The sequence below is a fragment of the Dermacentor albipictus genome, chromosome 8, assembly GCF_038994185.2.
Source record: "Dermacentor albipictus isolate Rhodes 1998 colony chromosome 8, USDA_Dalb.pri_finalv2, whole genome shotgun sequence".
Classification (NCBI taxonomy): Eukaryota; Metazoa; Arthropoda; class Arachnida; order Ixodida; family Ixodidae; genus Dermacentor; species Dermacentor albipictus.
In genome coordinates, this window is record NC_091828.1 from 107,994,919 (window position 1) to 108,015,421 (window position 20,503).

Sequence of the window (20,503 nt, forward strand, 5' to 3'; positions counted from 1 at the left end):
CGATTAAACTCAGCAAGCCGAATAAAAGCCATCTGTAAAATATAATTTTAATAGATAAAGCACTAATGAAACGTCAATTGCTTATAATAAAACATTTGTTAAGTATTTACGACAGCAACGTTCGCCTGGCCTGCTAGCTCAGTCGGTTAGAGCGTCGTGCTAATAACGCGAAGGTCGTAGGTTCGATCCCTGCGCAGGCCACACTTTTTTTTTCATGTAAACAACGTTATTTTTTTTATTCTTTCTTGAGGTTTTTCTCACATCATATCAAATTGATCAAGTCGTTCATGTCAACCGACGGGTGACGTACATTTCGTTCGGAATGTTAAGCTTGCGTTGAATTTCCGAACATTGCTGTATGCTTCCACGTCAGAGCATAGTTATAAAAGGAAAAAAAAAAGAACTGTACAGAAATTTATGCTTCAGAGTCCGTCTGAGATTTTTGAGCATGTGATGAGGGCCACAAAACGCTTAATTTGCATTGATTTCTTTGCTTGCTAGAGCATGCATGATCCTCCATCTCGGAGGAATGTTTATACCCCAGTGGCTGTGCATGTAAACGTGATCAGGCCCATCGCGCCCTACTAACCTTTATAGAAGTAACTAACTTAGGTTCACGTTTGTAGCATGAACATTGAACATTCTGTAGTAGCGTGACCTTCAGTGACCGGCCCTACTGTGTGTGATCAGTACTGTACCCTAACGCTTCTTCCTTCGAAGATGGGAGGTGGCGGGTTCAAACACCTTATAGTGTATATCGTGAACCGACTAACGGTGAAACGGTGATTACGTGCAGCTTTACTTGGCGTCTCATCGTGGAGAACACAATTAGCCGCATAGCGAACTAGCCATGGATGTGGTTGATAATTGTGGAGGCTGTTCGACGCGGCGTCACTTTAATTCCGGATGCTGAGCTACTTTAGTCTTTAGATTTGTCCTGTTGCAGTGTCCTGTTGCTCTACTTTCCTCTTTCCTTTTTCCTCCCCTCCTTCCTATCTTCTATTTCTGTGTTGCTGTCACCTCCCTTCAGAAGAGTAGGCAGGCGTTGTGCCCCTTCCGGTGGCAGTTGCCAGCCTGCCCCTCGCTTTCCCTTTCCTAATACCTGTGTATATGTGTATATGTGTTCAAAACAAATAATAATAATCCTCCATCCAGGAGAGGGTTATAGCGCCGAAAAAACAACACACAGCAATTGAGCGAGACGGGACAGGTGCAGGTGCTGTGTTTTTTCGGCGCTATAACCCTAGGCCTCTTCTGGAAACATGCACCAACTAGCCCCCCAACAAGTATTACTCATGATCTTCCATGTTCGTTCGGGATACAGAAGGGCACCCCGACACATATGACACTTCCATGTTACTATGTTGGGGGGGGGGGGGGGACAAAAGAATAGACTGTGGTTTTAGCGTCTCAGACAACTAATAAGGTAAAAAAAAAGGGCAGAAACCATCTAGTACGTTGATTGGCAATGTAAGCGGATAGCGGAACACTTCTCGAAAAAAAAAATATATATATATATAGATATATATATCAGCTTCATGTTGCTTGACGGCGTCTATTTGTTGCAGGGGGGATATTTCGGTAGTGCTCAGTGTAAAACGTTTCAACCTTAGAAGGTTATCATGGTGTACAAAATCTCCCTTGGCACAACCTTATTTTTAAAGTTCTCTTGTGTAACTCTGGGGTGAGTATATCTTGCGTATATTTCGTAGGTGATATATCTTATAAGGGTGTGAGAGTGTTTTTTTCTTGTGGCAACCCAGCAAAGCTGATGATGGCATTGCAAGATAATTTCTGCGAATCTGTCTTAAGACAATGCTCAGTTATGTTGCTCACAAAAACAAAAAAGCGCGCAGAATAGGTTTCGTACGTATGTCTGCAGATGGCCGTTAACACGCAGCTGCTCACCGTTCCATTCGGTGCCCCTCGAACGTGCGGCTATACATACCGATTGGATTGTCTTTACTACGTCTTGCATAGTGTTGAGAAGCGAGCGGCGAATTTTGCTATCCGTAATCTGTTTTCTGGTCGCGCGAAGAGGATTAATTACTGCAATTGTCTGAGCTATATCCCTTCCTCTTATCTTGGTTTCCTTTATTTTTCGATAGTCTTCACCATTTATACTTGCGCTCCGCAAATTTAAGTGGACAGCACTGCCTAACACAATGGTAGAGACAGAAAATGACAGGAGATGTGCTGTACTGACAGGAGATGGCTGGTGTGATGTGTGTGCTTTTAACACAGTCACAATGTTATAAATAGGCGATTCTCGTGGCGAGATAGCGCCAAGTGCAAATTTCGTCGCGTAGCACTGTCGATTTCCTTTGTATTCGTGCAGGTTTGATACTTCATGATCATGTCGCATTACAGTCTTATTCCTTCTTTGAGGGCGTAATTTTGTACTCACGCCCTCAAATATCGGGGCCTTTCTAAGGGTGTAATGTTGACAATTCCATCCTCGATAAGAGTGCTTTTTATGGAGAAAAATACCAGGGAGACCAGAGGTGTGAGTTATGTACGCACAAAACACCTTTATGGGTGTAAAATCGTCTACTGTGCTAATTGCGTAATTCCGAAGAAGACAGAGCGTTTAACCATTACATTTGCAGTGGTAATATAGGAGATTATTCATATAAGCCGATTCATCCAATATATGTTGTGATAAGCCACTTCGAAGGCACGAGCGCTGGCGTGGAATGCGACCGGCCATTCTCCTCTCCCGCAGCCACCTCAGAGGGAAAGGGTTGCGGGAGTAAACACACACACACGTACACACACGCACACACAACCACACACACACACACACACACACACACACACACACGCACGCACACACACACACACACACACACACGCACGCACGCACACACACACATCAATGTTTGCCCTCTTGGGGTGTACCTTGTCACCAAGCAATAATCTTGTTCTGTGTTCGCTACTTCCCTGTCAAGAAAGCTATGTCACCAAGTCTCGCGAACTGCCAGAGGACGTCAAACCGGCGCGCCTCTGCAATACCTTCGGCCCCGCGCGATGCTTCGCCTCGTTTGTCCTTCCCGCCTCCGCTCAACGTTACTTGCACTTTCCTGTAGGTGGCGCTACTTTGCCGCGCGCTCTAAAGCCCCTTAAACTTCGTAAAGTAGTGCCACGCTTTGAAGAATGCCGCCTCCTCCTCGCGCGCTCTGGCCGAGGCCGACGCCGCGTCGCTATTGGCCTAATAGCATCACGTGGACCCTCGCGCCGTGCATCAGCGCCATTTTCGCTCGAGAAGCGTCTGCGGAGTGGCGAGGACCGCATGCTGGCGCCGTTGCTACGCTCTAGCAGTGTAGGCGGCGCCACGGTCGAGGAGGGAGCGTGAAAGAGAGGAAAAACGAGGAGTGAATGCGAAGGAGGAGAGTGTCGCTACTTTACGAGAGAGCGTAAACTTTAATTTCAAATCAGCAAGATTTGAGTCCGGCGTATTTTAGTGAGTCTGGGCACCCGCCGCGGACGCGGTTCCGAGACCTTGTCTTGAAGCGGCTTCCTCGGCTCGCTGGACGGCCCAGAGTTGTGCTGTCAGGTCAGAGCTGAGCAGTGCGGTCATCTAGCGTGACTAGAGGCTGGCGGTGGAAGAGACGGAGGGGTCGGCACTGCCCGACTTGTTTGTTAGGTCCCGACACTCCCATAGCATGTGATTTAGTGTGGCAACCTCGCCACACGATGTGCATCTGTTTGTAGTGTACATGTCTGGATACACGGCGTGCATGAGTCTGAGGTTTCTGTAAGAGTCTGTTTGCAATTGTCTGAAGTGTACTGCTTGCGTCCTGTCTAACCTAGCGTGAGGGAATGGGTATATGCGTCTTTGTAATTGGTAGTGTGCCGTGATGGCGTGAAAAGTGGTAATACGATCCTCCCATGCCCAGACGTTTGCAGTACCCCGCGGGGGCTCTTCCTCCGATGCTGCTCGGTGAGTCAGGCCTCGAGCAACGCCGTGAGCCGCTTCTTCGGGGGTGCTCATTCCAGTGTGTGCCGGGATCCACAGCAAATGCCTTCGGTTATCAACGTCGGCCTCTCCCTGGTGTATGGGATGTCGCTGGAGTATCTGATACGCCTCTTGCGAGATGCGCCCATTTGCAAAATTGCGAATTGCCGTTTGCGAGTCACAGATCACGTATGTAGCTTTGGTTTGTGTGAGGGCCAGTGCTATGGCCGCTTCCTCTGCCGCTTCGGCATGTGCCGTGTTCACGGTGACGCTCGTGAGGTGCTTGCCTCGGTGGCTAGTAACTGCTGCCACGAAACTCTGCCTGTCTCGATAGCGGGCTGCGTCGGTGAAGACCGCCTCCTTGTCGTTAGAGTAACTTTTGTTCATTTGTTGTGCCCTGGCTTTACGCCTCCCCGTGTGGTGTTGGGGGTGCATGTTGCGAGGCAATGGGGGTACGTATAGTTGCTCGCGTATGGGTCTTGGAATGTCTACTTTGACGCCGTGTTGCGAGTGGTATGTGATGCCGAGATTTTCAAGCACGTGTCTGCCCGGGCGGGTCTTGGATAGGCGTTCAAGTTGGGACACTTGTTGCGCCTCCACGAGTTCTTCGAGCGTATTGTGTAGGCCTAGTTCTAAGAGCGTGGTGGTGCTGACTCCAGGCGCAAGTCCCAACGCACATTTGTACGCCTTGTGCATGAGCGCGTTGAGCTTGTTTTTTCCGCAACCGTCCAGTTGTGAAACGCTGCCGTGTACCTTATCTGGGAAATGACGAAGGCTTGTATGAGTCGGATGACGCTGCCTTCGCGCATGCCCGCGTGTTTGTTGGTGCTACTTTACGAAGTTTAAGGGGTTTTAGCGTGCTCTAGATTTACTGTGTATGCTACCAAAGGTAGCATATAGAGCTTTTGGTAGAATATACAGTAACTCTGGCGCGCTCGTAATTAGTGCACTCTCGCTTTAACGTATACGTTCCCAGACGCGCGATTTCCTTCACCTCCAGGCGTCTTCCTCGTTCGCACGCTTCGCGGCTTCAGACAGACATCGCCGATTTGAAGAGCTTGACAGTTACGCTCGATCATAAAAACAGATACGCAAGCATACAGCTACAGCCACATTTTACCTGTCGCAGGCCTACAGAGCCGGCAGGTGCGGTTATCGTGGTTCGACGGATGCGCGGGTATTATAAGCGCACCCTTTCAAATCGTCCTATGCAACGCGTAATGTCCTATGTCACTGTTCGCGCTCTCCTCGTTCTTTTGGGTCCTTTGTCCTGCTTCGCGCTGTCCTCGTTCTTCTGGGTCCCTTGTCCCGCATCGCGCTGCACCACACAGCCTTAGGGAAACCCAACTAGCGCAATCCGTCGCCCTTCTAAGCTACAATTTATAGTCGTCCTAAGGCAAGCCACTCTAACTCAAAGACTGGTAACTATTGTGCTAGTGACCTCCTTCATGTGGTCATTCAGGAACTGGATTGTTTGCGCAACGGCCACACTTCTCCTGCACCAGAATCGTTCAGAAGGGTGTCCCCTTGAATCTGTATTTCTCATTGTCATTCCTTTTGCTTGCCTTTGCTCAGTGGCGTAGCAACAGGGGGGGCCGAGGGCCCCGAGTGCACGGGCCCAGTAGGGGGGGGGGGGGGGGGGGGGGGAGTGTCATATACGTCTGAAGACACCCGAAAATTGTCGATATCCTCGCCTTCCTCGACTACACCTGGTGGGGGGGGGGGGGGGGTGACAGTAGAGCAAAGGGCTCCGGGTGCCAGGCGACCTAGCTACGCCACTGCCTTTGCTTTATTGAAAAATCTGCGCTCGCTACTGTCCTGTCGAGAATGCTGTGGTACATGCTGATAACGCACATGCCGTTCGCGACTTGGAAGTACCGGGCTCGTACACCTTTAAAAAACGGAGATGCGGGCAAGACATATAACGATTATCGTTGTGTGGCAAATATACGCTCCAAAGGGTGCAGCTGTTTTTACAGTGTACTGTTTGACAGCTTCAAATACTGAATTCTCGAGAGTCGAATACGATCCGAAGAGCTAGGACTATTCGAATCGTATAGGATGGCCATGTACTGACGTCGTCCTAGCGGCCACGTTGGAGGACCAGCACGGCGATAAGTTGCGTCCGTGACAGCACGTTCAAGTTCCGAATAGTCGCATGCGCACTCCGAATTTTCAGTCTTCCGGTTCTGCGGCTGAGAATTCAATTCGCTGCCGTGTATATGGAAAGTTCTTTTTAAGTATTCTTTGAAGAACATCCCTGGAAAGGAACGCGCGTGCCTCAGAAGTGAATAAAGACATACTCGACCAACTCTGGTCTTTGACAGAGTACACTACGCAGCACCTCTCGTGCACAGTGTTCGCACTGGGCGTGCAACTTTGCTTCCTTCACTACTGCATTCACTAGAACTGCTTGTTGGCCTAGTTGGTGCTTGCTAGAAGACATGTTTTTTTGCCGCAAATTAAAACACACAAAAGTAAGACACATAGAGACAACGCGGGCGCCCGTGTTGTCTCTATGCGTCTTCCTTTTGTGTGTGTTCTAACTTGCGGCAAAAAAAACGTCTTTTTGCATTCACCGCCAGGGCTTCGCGCATCGCCTCCGAGATGTGCCATCTAATCTCGGAGGCCGTGTTTTGCGGTTTTGTACTAACCGAAACCGACAAGCATAGAGTTACTATACTGACTCTAGAGGACAAGCTACCCATAGGGCCCATGCATTAAAATCGGGAACCTCAAGAGCGCCGCCATGTTGCTACGCGCCGAGGTTGCCAGCTCCTGAGACGCTTGCTAGACTTGGTGACAGTAGTCAGTTTTAATCCGGCAACAGTAGCAGCGTAGCAGCATGGCGTCTCGCTTGAAGTGTTGTGATGTGTGCGTGCAGCCGTGAGTTTGGGCTTCATAAGTCGGTTCTTTATTCTATGTTGCGGGATGGTGTGGGTGTGGTCCATGTTGGCCGTAGAGCTGGCAGTTATGCAACCGAGGGATGATCCTGTTCAAGCTTCTGGCGGTATGCGGTTTTCAGCGGTCACGCCTGTTGCAGGAGTGTCACTCGACGACGTTACGAGCTCGAAGCTGTGGTCAGATTCCTCGTTGGCGTTCCGTAATTATCTTCGCACGGGCGCGGTATGTTGCAAAAGCCGCTTTCGCGATCTATCGTCGTGACGATAGATCGGGTTTTTTATTATTATAAGTAATGATCCAGCTGTAGGGCACATGTAACCGACAAACGGAAGTCTCAGGAGAGCACCTGAGATGGTAGTAGAGCAGGCGGCGCAGGAACTCCAGGGCACCCGAGGGACAGTGGGGGGATCAAAGCTCGAAGCAGAACGGTACGTAGGTTGGGGCCGCCGAGGCAGGTGTGTGCCAGGGAGTGTTCGCACGGACAGCTCCCCTGGCACGCGCAGCCGTGCCTTGCAAGGTCGAGATACTTTAAAGGCACCTGCGCCCATGGTCTTTCTTTTGCCTCGGCGCAGTGAGCACGATTAACGAGAATAATGTGGAGGGCATCCGGTGCAGTCGCGAATGCATCATGACAAATGTAGCTCGCGTCGCCTGGCGTCTGTAGTAATATCAGAGTTGGTTGTATGAATTTTATGCATAATACGTTTTGTTACGGTACCTCAACGGAATGGGTCTAGAGGACGGTGTTGGTACATTTTTTCGTATCGCCCTAATCCTATACCCCCACTACAAACACACACATACCCCCTTTTTTTATGTATACATACAATTCCTTGCCATGACGGATCATAGCCTCCTTTATTTTTGAAAAATAGAGGAGGCTATGGACCGATTGACCAGTTCAAGTTGTCAACTTGTCAGTAACTGTCGTAGGAATCACTGTAATAAACATAATTACACGATCGGATTGTTTACTTTCATTTTTTGTTGTAACACTGAGGACTACATAGAACTTTATTTTGTATATGTGAGAGAAGTATGTGGATATCACGAGCTTAAGCCAATGTGCGATACACAGACAAAGCAGCTGCTACAACATGAACTGCATTGAGGGCCACACAACACATACGTAATTAAAGGTGCAAAATATAGGGGGAAGCTTCAAAATACGCTCTGTAGCACTGCAAAGTATAACATATATTGTATGTGTACAATAAATGTTCAAAAATACAATGCATCAATGTACCATTTGCCTTCAAGTTTATTATGAAGTTCAAGTTTACTGAAGTTTATTATGAGCATATGTACAACAGGGATCAACTAACACACCCGCAGTCGAGGTGGCTGTTCGAGGTGTGCTGGCTGCCTCAGTGTGAGAGAAAGAAATTGGGTAAATGTCGACACCAGTGCCACTGCCTCTTGCCTCTGACCTGCACGTGCCTCTGCGGCATCTTTGTGCACAAGTGTGCTGGCGTGGTGAGGCGTAGGAGTCATCCGAGAGAAAGAGTATTGTTTACATGGAGAAGTGGCTGTTCACATTGCCTGTCACTTTCCCTCAAATGTTTCCTTGGCGACTAGGGTGACACACCCGCAGTCAAGGTGGCTGTTTGAGGTGTGCTGGCTGCCTAAACGAAATAAAAAGAAATTAGATGAATGTCGATACCAGTGCTATTGCTTATTGCCTCTTACCTGCATTTGCCTCCACGGCCTCTTGGTTTGCGGAGTCTGTATGAGGGAGCTGCTGTGGCTAGGCGTAGGCATTGTCTAAGCAAAAAGAAAAGGCCATTTAAATGGGGAATTATGGAAATAAATGCAGTTATGTCTGCTTCTTGCACTCTTCTTGCATAAAAGTTTTCAAACATAGTGTCCAGAACACACCAGCACTTTGACTGCTTCTGCTTTTTACCTGCAGGTGTTGTTGCGAGATCCTTAGTATGGCTGCATGCAGCATTGTAACACTTGGTGGAGGCATTTGAAGTGGTAGCCAAAAATATAAAGAATCATCCTTGTCTGCACGAATGCTTTCAATTTCTAAATGCAGTGGTAACTATCACTATTGGTGCAAGGCCCCCCCCCCCCCCCCCCCACATCTATGCGGCAAGTGCCATAGCTCGAAACTGAATTGTTCCTTTATGTTTCACAAGGCATCTGATATGTCCACATTAGATGTGATGTGTTTGTTTTTATTTATCCCAGTGTGGAGAGAGCATCATTAAATGGCTGAAGTACTATAGCGCCAAACAGACGACACAAGAAGAGACACGGACGAGCGCTTATGTCTGTGTCTCTTCTTCTTGTGTCGTCTGTTTGGCGCTATAGTACTTCAGTAATATGCACCAACTAGCCCAACAAAAAGTTCTGATGAAATATCATTAAATGTTTTGTTTATTTTTGCGTGTCTTGTTTTTTGGTTTATTTCTGAATTTATCATGATGCTAAAGTGACTTATGTAATGGCAATCAGCTTTTGTTTTGCAGAAAAACAATGCATTTCCTGACCCATTGTATGACATCCCCTCACTCGCATAATTTTGCAGAGTATTCTACCTATATTGACTTGCTTGACCTCCACTAAAGGGTCTTGCATTTTTAAATACGACTCTTTCCTTAAAATCATTCGACACTTCTCATAATTTCTGTACCTTGGGCTTCTGATACTCTGCATTCACTATTTTTGCTTGTTTCTGACTAGAAATGTCTTCTTTAATTTGGATGGATGGATGGATGGATACAACTTTCTTGTACGTCCGGCAAGGTTTAACACGACCCGGGCTCAGGTCTCCCATGGAGGAACGTCAAGGCCCTGCCTCAACGCCGCCTCACGGGCTTGCTGGACTGCCCACGTCTGGATTCCGAGGTCTGAGCTGCGCAGAGCGGCGGCCCACCTCGACGACAGGGTCTCCGGAGTAACTGCCATCCCTCCTATAACTACATTGCACTCCCACAGCATGTGTTTGAGTGTTGCTGGTCCTTCCTGGCACAATTTGCACGTGTCGTCCTGATGCTTATCTGGGAAGATGCGTTTGAGACGGAATGGATTAGGGAACGTGTTTGTCTGGAGTTGTCGCCAGGCGACGGCCTGCCTCCTGTTCAATTTGGGACTCGGCGGGGGGTATATCCTTCTGGCGTTCAAATATGCACTGGTGATGTCGTTGTATCTTGTGAGCCTGTCCCGTTCTGCTCGAGAAGCGTTCGCTATCGTACGAGAGGCGTTGCCCTGTTCGGCGCGGCGGGTCATGTCTCGCGCCGTCCGGTGCGCCGTCTCGTTTAGGTTCGGGAACGCGTCGCCTTCCGTGGTGACGTGCGCGGGGAACCATATGATCCTCGAGCTCGCGGTTTTGGATCTGCCCGCTTTGGCCAGAATGGACATGGCTTCCTTGGAAATTCGACCTTTGGCATAATTCTTTACTGCCGTTTGTGAGTCACTTAGTACGACTTCGCATTCCTGTTCTGTGAGGGCTAGCGCAATCGCTACTTCCTCCGCTATTTCTGAGTGTTTGGTGTATACACTACATGTGGTTCTGATTTTTGATTCTGCGTCTATGACTACGGCGGCGTATGTTTGGCCGTTCGCATATTCGGCTGCGTCAACAAAGCGCGCGTTTCTGTCCCTGCCGAATGAACGGAGCAGAGCCTCGGCTCTAGCCTTTCGTCTACCTCGGTTGTAATCGGGGTGCACGTTTCTTGGGATGGTTGCCACCGTAATGGTCTCTCTGATTTTGTTGGGGATTTGCATTTTCTGGCCGTGCTGGTTGTGGTACGTTATGCCGAGCGTGTTCATAATGTGTCTTCCCGTCGTGGTGGTCGACAGGCGTTCGAGCTGCGAGATGCGTTGTGCTTCGGCTATTTCTTCTATGGTGTTGTATATGCCCAGCTGAGTCAGGAGCTCGGTGCTCGTCGATTCCGGTAGGCCCAGGGCTATCTTGTACGTTTTCCTTATGAGCGTGTTAATCTTGTTCTTTTCCGCGACGTACCAGTTGTGGTAGGCGGCTACATAGGCGATGTGGCTGACAAAGAATGAGTGGATCAGCCGAATGACGTTGTCTTCCTTCATGCCCGCGTGTCTATTGGTTATTCTCTTTATGAGTCTCGTGGCGCTGATGACTTTGCCTGCGATCTTCCTCACGGTTTCGCCGTTAGCTCCGTTGGCCTCAATGATCATTCCGAGGATTTTGATCTTGTTCACTTTGGGGATTGCGTTTCCGTCTTGGGTGTACAGGCGGATTTCCTCGTACTCCCGGGGTCCTGTGTTTTAGAGCTTAAATTTTACCTTTGGAACACAGGGAAGGGCTTGCCATTGCATATCTGCATAAAAGGGAAACATGTTTCATTAAACATTTGCAAAATCCCATTGAAGATTGATGAATGCAGCTTGCAGTGTGATATGAATGAATGAGCCATAAAAGTAACTCATCTCACTTGGTAAATGAAAGCACATATTAGTGTGATGCACAAGATACGTTACACTAACGTGGTGGGTTCTCTTGCTTATAAAGCAATATAATCGGTGCGCGAGAAAAAAATTATTTTTGCATAACCCTTGTACACACCGACTTAAGGAAAATGAGCTGGAGCTGTCCACATGATGTACTTATTTTACCTGCGAGTATGGTCAACAAAAATGTGTCCCAGCTGCTTAGTGGTATTCCGGATTATGTCAGTATTGCATATGTGCCTGTTGTCGAAAATAATTGAATTTTGAAAGTGCTCGCAGGGATCTGATGTGCATATCTGCAATTTATGGGTACATGTAAAAGACTCAGCATCAAGTGCAAGTGAACGGTCCCACAGGCCCGGAGTCGATCATGCAAATAGATTCGCTGCACAAATTTGTGACCAGAAAAGATATGCCACATGAAATGGCATGCAAGGAAGTGTTGAAAATATTGCACAGTTAATAAAACGCCTAAGCTATTAATATGTGGCTTGATGCACTCGTTATGCAAAACGGAGGTGAGGCGTGCAGACAGGAAACAAGAGTAGAGTATTTACAAGCAAACAACATGCGCGCCGCCCACTTCTCTACTCTTGTGTCCTGTCTGCACGCCTCACCTCTGTTTTGCATAATGAATCCTTACGAACTAGCTCAGCTTTCTGTCGTTCTAAGTCTCGATGCACTCTATTTCGTCCGCATTAGGCACTCGCCTCTTGATTACTTCGTGGCACAGAAATACTCGGTCATCAGGCTGTTTTTCTGCTGTGGCCTTTGTAGAAGCATGATTGTTCGAAGTGCAACAATTAAACAGATTCTTTGAGTTGCTTGTGGCTTCGCCAGTACAATTCCGGTGCGCTGGTCCGCCTGTCCAGCAATTTCCTACTGAAGGGAAACCTGCAAATAAAAACACCGCTCCACATGCAGAAAAATGCTCTACTGTGACGCTTCTCGAACGATTGTGATGTACCACAAGAGCTGCCTACTCGCGTGATATTCTCAACAAGGAGATAAATTCATTTACTTACATGTGAAGGTATATGCCAGACCACTTCGGGGCTTCGGTGGCACATAAGGCACGAGTGTGTCATAGCGTCCGATGTCGACGCGCGATCGCATGTCAAACGAAACTACTACGCATCCAAAAAACAGATTCGAAACCGAAATTCGCGTCATCCTTTATTGCATGAATGCGTACATCGTGATTTACATAAGTCAGGGACTTAGCGATCGCTTTCTGTAAACTTAATATTAACGTACCACCTTCATAAAGCCATCAGGTATGCGTTTTTAGGTGACAAAGCATAAGGTGACCTGTACTTGTTCTCAGCTCTTTCAATAGTAATTGCGCTGGCCACATTGACCAGTAGCAACAGGGCGGCGCCCTAGAGGTTCCCACTTTTCCGGCCCAGCTTTTCCTCTAGAGTTGTTCTACTAACTCTATGCCGACAAGAGCGGCACGGTGCGCTCTGTTGATGGATGGATGGATGGATGGATGGATGGATGGATGATTGAGGCTCAACCCTTTGAATCGGGTGGCGGCTGCGGCGCGCGCCACCTAGCCTTTAATGGTTCTATATGCATGCATACCTTTACTTTTACTTTACTTTTACTTTTTTACTTTTACTTTTACTTTACTTTTACTTTACTCCTTTACTTTTGCGTTGTTATTATCCACCAATCAGATAGTCTCCGTTTAGTTATTTCTACCTGTTCAAAGTCTATTCTACTTTCACTGCCTTTAAAACCCAAAGCTCTGAATAGTTCCCCGTTAGATTCAACGGCAGGGTGAAGTTGTTTACAAGCAAGTATCAGGTGTTCAGCCGTTTCCTCCTCCTCTCCACACGCCTCGCACACCAAATCTATCTCCTGGTATCTGGCTCGGTATGTTTTAGTCCGCAGTACACCTGTCCTGGCTTCAAACAACAATGAGCTTCCCTTATCGTAAATATTTTCTTTGGCTATTTCTTTGGCGTTTCTGCAGCGCCACCTGGGCAGGGCGTCACGCCCCATTGTACGTTCCCCGCTGCACGAAAGCGAGCAATATTTGGCTCACGCGTTGCGGAAGCATTGTCTCGCTTCTCGCGCGATTTATTTAACGGGCTCAAAAAGCGTTGCGGGGATCCTTTAGCGCGAGTTCAGACACCCAGTGAAGAAATAAAAATAAACAAATACACATTCTAAGATACGAATGAAAAAAGCAAATAAGCTGTATTATTGTAGGCAGCAATTTTACGTGTATCTTAGACATTTTATTAGGTCTCGGCCGTGCGTTCATCTACACGGTCTCTTTGAAGTCACGATTCAGCGGCTTGGCGAGTCCTATGAACGTAGCCGTCGAACAATGGAGGAAGCAGGGACCGTCTCGAACCAGGGTGCCTTCGATTTCATCGCCAGCCCGCTTCATCCACGTGATCCGCTTCTCGTTGCCGCCGGCAGAGTTTCGGTAGTGAACGTGCACACACTTTATGTGAGGCTTCAGGCTGGCAGTGAACGTCATCAGGCACAACGTGGCCATATTGTCGAGTAACGGCACCGCCGACAGAAGGCACAGGTACTGCAGGCTGGCGATGCACGAGATGTTTTCCTGGAACGACACAATGTCCGCAAGAAATTACGTTACATTCCTAAATAATGTACACCTAAATAACTAATAGGGGCGTAAATGTGTCTTTAACTAGCACTCTTACGCCGAAAAAATGATGTGAGGGCATGTGTTAACCTAATACAACGAAATCACCAAGCACTATTACCTAAGGCGCAGGGCATTCCCCCTGCCACATTCTAAATTAAATAGGCCACAGGCGGTTACATTGAGGCTTCTGCAGACACGTACGTATCCTAACCCGGTCATCATGAACAAAATTAATCCGGACTGCGGGGTTTCGCTCTATTGTAGTAAGTGTGGGGGTTTGCTCGATTTAGAACACATGCTTTGGCGCTGCTTGGTGTTGGCCGGTGATGGTTCTCGAGGTGAACAGTGGTGGCAGCGGATGCTGCACAGTGAAGTGCTGGCGGACCAACTGAGGGCTGTCCAGAGGGCCCGTGTGACGGCAGAGGGGCTCGGCCTCTCTGTACCGACGTGGTAGCGGCCCGCATCAGTCCCAGACTGATCCCTCAGAACCTAAATAAAGTTATTCATACCATACCATACCATACCATACCATACCATGAGTTAAACAGGTTTACATTCTTAGTCTTTAAGGGCGCAAATTATCTTAAAGTGCACGCATTGGGGATGGTGAGCTCATGACCAGAGCACAAATATCACGAAATAACAGCACGTGTGTCTACCCCTTTTTCTCGTCGCGTTGTATTGAGCTGTTTCAACTCAAGGAACGATGCGACATGCGAGTGCACCAAAGGAGGGGCAGAGCCTAGGACGTCTTCCCGGAGTAATTCCAGTTGCCCATATCTGACCCTTCGATTTCGTTGTGTGCGGTAAATTTTAAAAAGAGAAATTAAGCTGTCGGAAACTGTAATGAACATCCTGAAGAACTTGAAGGGTGCAAATCAATTGTGCGTTAAAGCAGGTACTTATGGTTGGGATCGATGGCCTGTTCTGAGCGAAACAGTTAGCTCTCGGAAGCTGTTTTTCTTTTCGTTTCTTCTGCCGATAGAGGGTGACAGTGTCTGCAAGTGTAATTATATAGCTACCTTGAGCATTTACTTCAAGAAAGACACGCAGCCGCAGTGAACATAATGGAGAAGTACTTTGTTGCGTATTAGTTGGTTCATACTAAACAAGTAAGAATCTGTTTTTCTTTTTGTTGGCTTCTGAAAAGAAAGTGCGCGCATCTCATGTCACGGTAGTGGCAGAACTATTGTATATGTTTCCGCATTTTCGGGTTGTGCTAGCGATTGCTTTACCGATATATTGGCTTCCTAGCTGCCGTAAACCAATAAATCAATTGTAGGCTGCGCTGTGTCCCACCTCTCCCGGCCTCCACCGTTTTTCATGCATTTTGCGCGTTACCTAACTCCCCGAGTAAATAAATAAACGAAGCAATTTCAGTTCCGGCGCCGTCGACACGTTTAGAGTACGGAAACCATCCTCAAATATGCTCGTGGCACTGATAGTACGTAGCCCAAGCCCGACTCACCAGCAGACACGCGTCGCCGAAGGGCAGGGCATCGTGGTGAAGCACGAGACAACTCAGCGAGCTGTTTCTGGCGAGCACCTGACCCAGAGACGGGTAGTCTGGGTGCGAGGGACTAGGGCAGTCTGACAGCCGCACGGAAACCGCTGGGCAGGCCACGACGAACCAAATGGAGATACGGCCATGCACATCAGTGAGAGTCAGCCTGGTAAGCGGGTTGTGAAACACGGGGGCGTCTTCATACATTTCCAACATGTCTTTGGGATCGAGGAATAACTGACCCTCGCAGCCGGCGCACCGAACGAAGTTACCCCGCCTATCGAAGCGCACGTCCAGTTCTTTGAATTCGGGGCAGTTTTGCGCCAGACGGCGCAGAGCTGACGGGCGGCGAAGCCCGCAAGGGGTCGCCGAGAGGGATTGCAGATGCTCCAGCGAGCCGTCCTGGAGCAGTGCCGTCAAGTCGAGGTCCTGGCCGAAGTGGAACGCACTTATGTTAAGCTCGACGATTTGTTGGAGCTTGGAGGAGATGAAGTCGCAAAGACTGTCGCGGTACACGGCTCCTGCCGTAGCGTAAAAACCATTGGAGGGCTGTGCCGGAAATAGCGGAAGACAGAGTTGGCGCACGTGCGTCCAGCAGTGTCGAAGGCCGGCCACGCGAATCCATTCCGCCGTGGTGCCTCCGGCGTGGTGGACGGCAACCAGGACCAGCTGTTGCGGCAAAATGAGGCGGTCAGCAATGTTGACAGCGAGGTCTACAAGTCGAACACCGCTCCACGAGTTGGTCGACCTCCGGTATCTGACGTTGGCGCAGACGGCTGCGCAGCCCGTGAACTCCAACGGCGTGGACGGCAGGCGTCGATCGGAGGATGGCACCTCGGAAGAGAACGTGAATATTTCCAAACTGACGCGCTGTTGGAGGATGTCGTTACACTCCAGGAGCGCGGTCAAGAATGCTCCGCGCACGAAATGAACGTGCAGCTTGTCCAGGTTCGGGCAGTAGCGCAGGAGCGCGGAGAGGAGCTTGAAGTTCGGGTAGCCGCTCACTTCAACGTACATGCGGCGGAGAATGCGAGCCAGGGCGCCTGGCACTTGCGACGCGCGCTGCTGCAACTGCCTTATTTCAGACTCCACGTCCGTGTCAGCCACGAGGGAGAACTCAACTTCCGTCAGATAGTGAAGCCGTTCCAGCATTAAACCGAGCAAGGCGCTCGGCCTGAGCGGGCAGGCGACGCAGCGCAAGGATTGGAGTCCCGTGCATTTGCCGATGTGCAGAGGCAGTTCGTTGGGTTCGACAAGAATGCAATTTGTGAAGTCCATTTCCCGGATGGCGCGCGCCACTTCTACATCATTCAGCTGCTCGTCCAGAGAAGACGCCCCTAGGTTGGCGGGCAGACTCAGCATCACTGCGGTGTTCCGGTGACGTGTTTCGTTAGGAAAGCTGTTCACACTCGTTGAATGAGAGGCTCGACTGGCGCGGCCCAACGAACAGGGAAAGGCGACGGTACTAAATGTGCGTTACGCACGACCTTTGACGGATGTTTGTTGCACACCTGATACACTACTGGCGAGGAACGTGACGTCACGCCGGTGCGGCGGCGCTGTCGTCACCCCGAACGCGTGCAGAAGAAACATTTAGGCGAGATGCGCGACCGAATTTTCCGCCTTTCTTCGGCGAGGATTATTGTTCAAAGCGGCGAACAGCGATTAAGAGTATAAGAAGTGAAAAAGTTGTTCGCTCGTTTTGCCTTCTTCTGTATGTCTCCTTGCTCACAGCATAAAGTTGGAGATGGATGAACTCGTAGATATGATACACTACACGAGATAAGTTTCTGCCGAAGCAGCGCATGTGCATCTGCAGAACACCGGAGCCAGCTTCAAGCGATATATATCCTGTAATCTTGCAGGCTACACTTATGTAAACGCGACTGTCAGAAATCGGGCTGATCGAGCCTGTCGTGACCGCGCGCTCTTTCGCATGAACTCGGTTCTGAGAAGCGTTGAACAACGACGGCACGCAGCGTCGTGCCGAGACATCGACGCGTCCGAGCAGGACTTCCGGTTCCGGCAGCCGTCTGCAACAGCTTCTGCTTCATGGGTCGCGTCGTTATATGATTAGGTTGAGTGCTTGTCTGTACGCCTTGTCGTTGTAGCCTTCCCGCTGCACAGCGCCTTAATCGCGGCGTCACAATGCTCCCGCGCAAGTCTCAGCGCCTGCTGCAGCCCCGACCAGTCCGCGTTTACATGCGCGCTGCAAACGGGTCGAGCTGGATCGACCCACACCCCGTGCAGTCGGGCCGACTCATCCCGGCTCGACGCTCGTTCAGCCCGACCGGGCAGCGTTAGCACGAGCTCGACAGGCCAATTCCAACCCGAAAAGCCGACTCGACCGACTTCTGTCGGGCTCATGGAAAACGCCCCGACATTAGAGACCTTTAGCCTGTCCGCTATTCCGGTAAACGGGAGCGGTTTGGGCGTATTACCGGATTTGCGGGGGCGTAAACGTGAGTGGCCAGAGTGGTGCAGCCGCCTGGTAGCGTAGAGTACAACCAGACAAACACAGGGTTAAAATTGCAGTAACTCACTACATCCTGCTTCGCTGCTAGTGCAAATTCTTGGCAGCGGCGTAATTGTGAACACGATTACGCCACTGTCGAATATTTACACCAGCAGCTAAGCAGAATATAGTAATTAGCTCTGTGTTTGTGTGGTTGAGCTTTGCACCACAAGCTGGCGCCACCAATCTGGCCGCTCACGTTTACGCCCCTGCTATACCGGCAAACCGCTCGCACTTGCCGGAATACCGGACACGCTAGAAGTGTCTATTTTTATCTTGTGTCGTCGAGCGGAAATACCGGCAGGAAGGAAGCGGAGTGGACCGGACAGGCGCTCGCTTACGACTGAAGTTTAATGATTGCTTTTCCAGGGAGTGGAGGGCCGCACATGCGCAGTCAAAAGGCAGATTCAAAGCCCATGCATAATCACATGCAGACATTGTAAAAAAAATATACCGCCCAAGTAGATACCTAATTTCTTTATCCGTCGAGCCAACTAACAGGACACTAACACACGTGAAAAATTGTGCCTGTATGACTAGCCTCAATAATTTCTCTCGCCAGTCTGTCATTTGACTTGGTTAATATGGTTGCATGTCTAAATATCGGAGTTCAACCGCAATCTTTGATGCGTGCAGGTAGGTGCATGCTGTCCGCAACAGTAATTAAACAAAAAATGAACTTGTGGGGTTTTGCCTGCAAAAACCGCTTTCTGATTAAGAGGCACGCTGTAGTGGAGGACTCCGAAAATTTCGACCTCCTGGGGTTCTTTAACGTGCGCTTAAACCTAAGTACACGGGTGTTTCCACATTTCGGCAGCCTTTAACGTCGCCGAGTTCTCCTTCATTCCGTCATTTATACATCGACCCGTTTCGCCAAAGTAAACTTGAATGTGCGCGCTCTGCCAAAAGCACCATGTGCATGCATAACTTGTGGTTTTGCAGAAAACAACGTCCGCGTCTACCAAAAGATGCATGTGCATGCTTAACATTGGGAGCAGCAGCGAATGCAGTTCTTCACAGATGAAGGGGCATGAAGCATTGCCTTACGACTGCTTCACGAGTACTACTGTTAATAAGTGGCAGCCTTGGAGACTCTTGCATAGTGACGAAGGTACAATTGTTTCCGCGGCTGTGTCATTCTACTTAAAGGATTCTTTGTATAAGTGTACTTCATCATCATCTTCATCCTGGTTACGCCCACTGCAGGGCAAAGGCCTCTCCCATACTTCTCCAACTACCCCGGTCATGTAGTCCCTGCAAACTTCTTAATCTCATCCGCCCGCCTAACTTTCTGCCACCCCCTGCTACGCTTCCCTTCCCTTGGAATCCATTCCGTAACTCTTAATGACCATCGGTTATCTTCCCTCCTCATTACGTGTCCTGCCCATGCCCATTTGTTTTTCTTGATTTCAACTAAGATATCATCAACTCGTGATTGTTCCCTCACCCAATCAGCTCTTTTCTTATCTATTATTTAGCTTTACAGATAAGTTACCACGACAGCGCAGACGTTCTGTCGGGCTGTAGACTTCCGTGGTTTCCGTGATGGCGCACTTGCGCATATTCTTTTAATAGTGATGCAAGTTTGTGTACGTGCATTTGCAGGGGTAGTGTTGGATGGATCGAATTTAAGCTTTACAGTGAAGCGAGTTAACGCGACGTCGCTGCGGTTCTGGCATGCTAACAAGGGGTTTGGCACAAATCCATGCGCGCGTGCTAAAAAGAGCAGCATGGGCGTGCTTAGCACGTCGTTTGGCAGAAATCCACGTGCGCGCTCTGCCAAAAGCAGCGTGTGCATGCCGCAGCGGAGCGGAATCTGGTAAACGACCGTCAGCGCTGGAGCCGGCCGTCGCCGCAAGCCGCACCGCACGCGTGCGGTCGCGCGAAAAATTGCACGTATCCAGCATTTGTGCACAAATTACCATTCACACTGTGTGCACAGTGTATACTTTACACATTGTAAACTGAAATTTGCGCACAAGCGTTTGATACGTGCAATATTTCGCACGACCGCACGCGTGCGGTGCGGCTTGCTGCGATGGGCGGCTCGAGCGTAAATCGGCCCTAAACGAGCACCATCTTTCTTGGTTTCCGCTTTTCCTCTGTGGTTGCGGCGGTTGCCATTTTGAGCTTGTTTAAAAGCGAATCCGCCACGGCTACCAAAAGACTGGAGCGAAAACCCGAGCTTTCGAGACGCGACACCTACATACGGTGATGCCGTACATGTATGCAGTTCCGCAGAACCTGAAGAAAATAGGGCGCAAGCATGAAGCGTGCTCTCTACACTGTAAACATTTTTAAACCCTTAAGGGTGTTTTAAGGGTGTTTTTGTCGCGCGGAAGCACCCTTACCGTCAGAGCCCTAAAAAAATTATAGAGGACAACAGCGGATCTCTGACGAGATGTGCGATGACAAAAGACGTAGTTGAAAACTATGTAATCATTCTGACAGCCTTGGGCGCACAGAAATATCCGACAAGACAATTTGACAGGGAGAGATAGGAAACTCTCCTGTCGTATATTTATATGCGCTCAAGGCTGTCAGAATGATTACATA

General features: G+C 49.3%; 1 protein-coding gene, 1 long non-coding RNA gene and 1 other non-coding gene across 5 annotated transcripts; 1 reads left to right on the forward strand and 2 right to left on the reverse strand.

Moving 5' to 3' along the window:
* Window positions 1-127: 127 nt before the first annotated feature.
* TRNAI-AAU (transfer RNA isoleucine (anticodon AAU)) lies at window positions 128-201 on the forward strand. Its single transcript has one exon. It is a non-coding gene; the product is annotated as a tRNA-Ile (tRNA).
* Window positions 202-8,105: 7,904 nt separating this feature from the next.
* Window positions 8,106-12,666, reverse strand: LOC139048980 (uncharacterized). 3 transcript variants are annotated; one of them, XR_011508049.1, is made up of 4 exons: window positions 12,322-12,666; window positions 11,132-12,190; window positions 8,552-8,626; window positions 8,106-8,487 (listed from the first exon to the last, which is right to left on the reverse strand). It is a non-coding gene; the product is annotated as an uncharacterized lncRNA (long non-coding RNA). The 3 variants fall into 3 exon arrangements; XR_011508048.1 differs by having other exon boundaries at window positions 11,132-11,166; window positions 12,007-12,658; XR_011508047.1 differs by having other exon boundaries at window positions 11,132-11,166; window positions 12,322-12,651.
* An 819-nt stretch (window positions 12,667-13,485) lies between these two features.
* Window positions 13,486-17,075, reverse strand: LOC139048981 (uncharacterized). The gene is made up of 2 exons (XM_070523996.1): window positions 15,397-17,075; window positions 13,486-13,880 (listed from the first exon to the last, which is right to left on the reverse strand). The coding sequence occupies exons 1-2, from the start codon at window positions 16,792-16,794 to the stop codon at window positions 13,572-13,574; spliced, it is 1,707 nt and encodes a 568-aa protein (XP_070380097.1). The 5' UTR covers window positions 16,795-17,075; the 3' UTR covers window positions 13,486-13,571.
* Window positions 17,076-20,503: the final 3,428 nt, after the last annotated feature.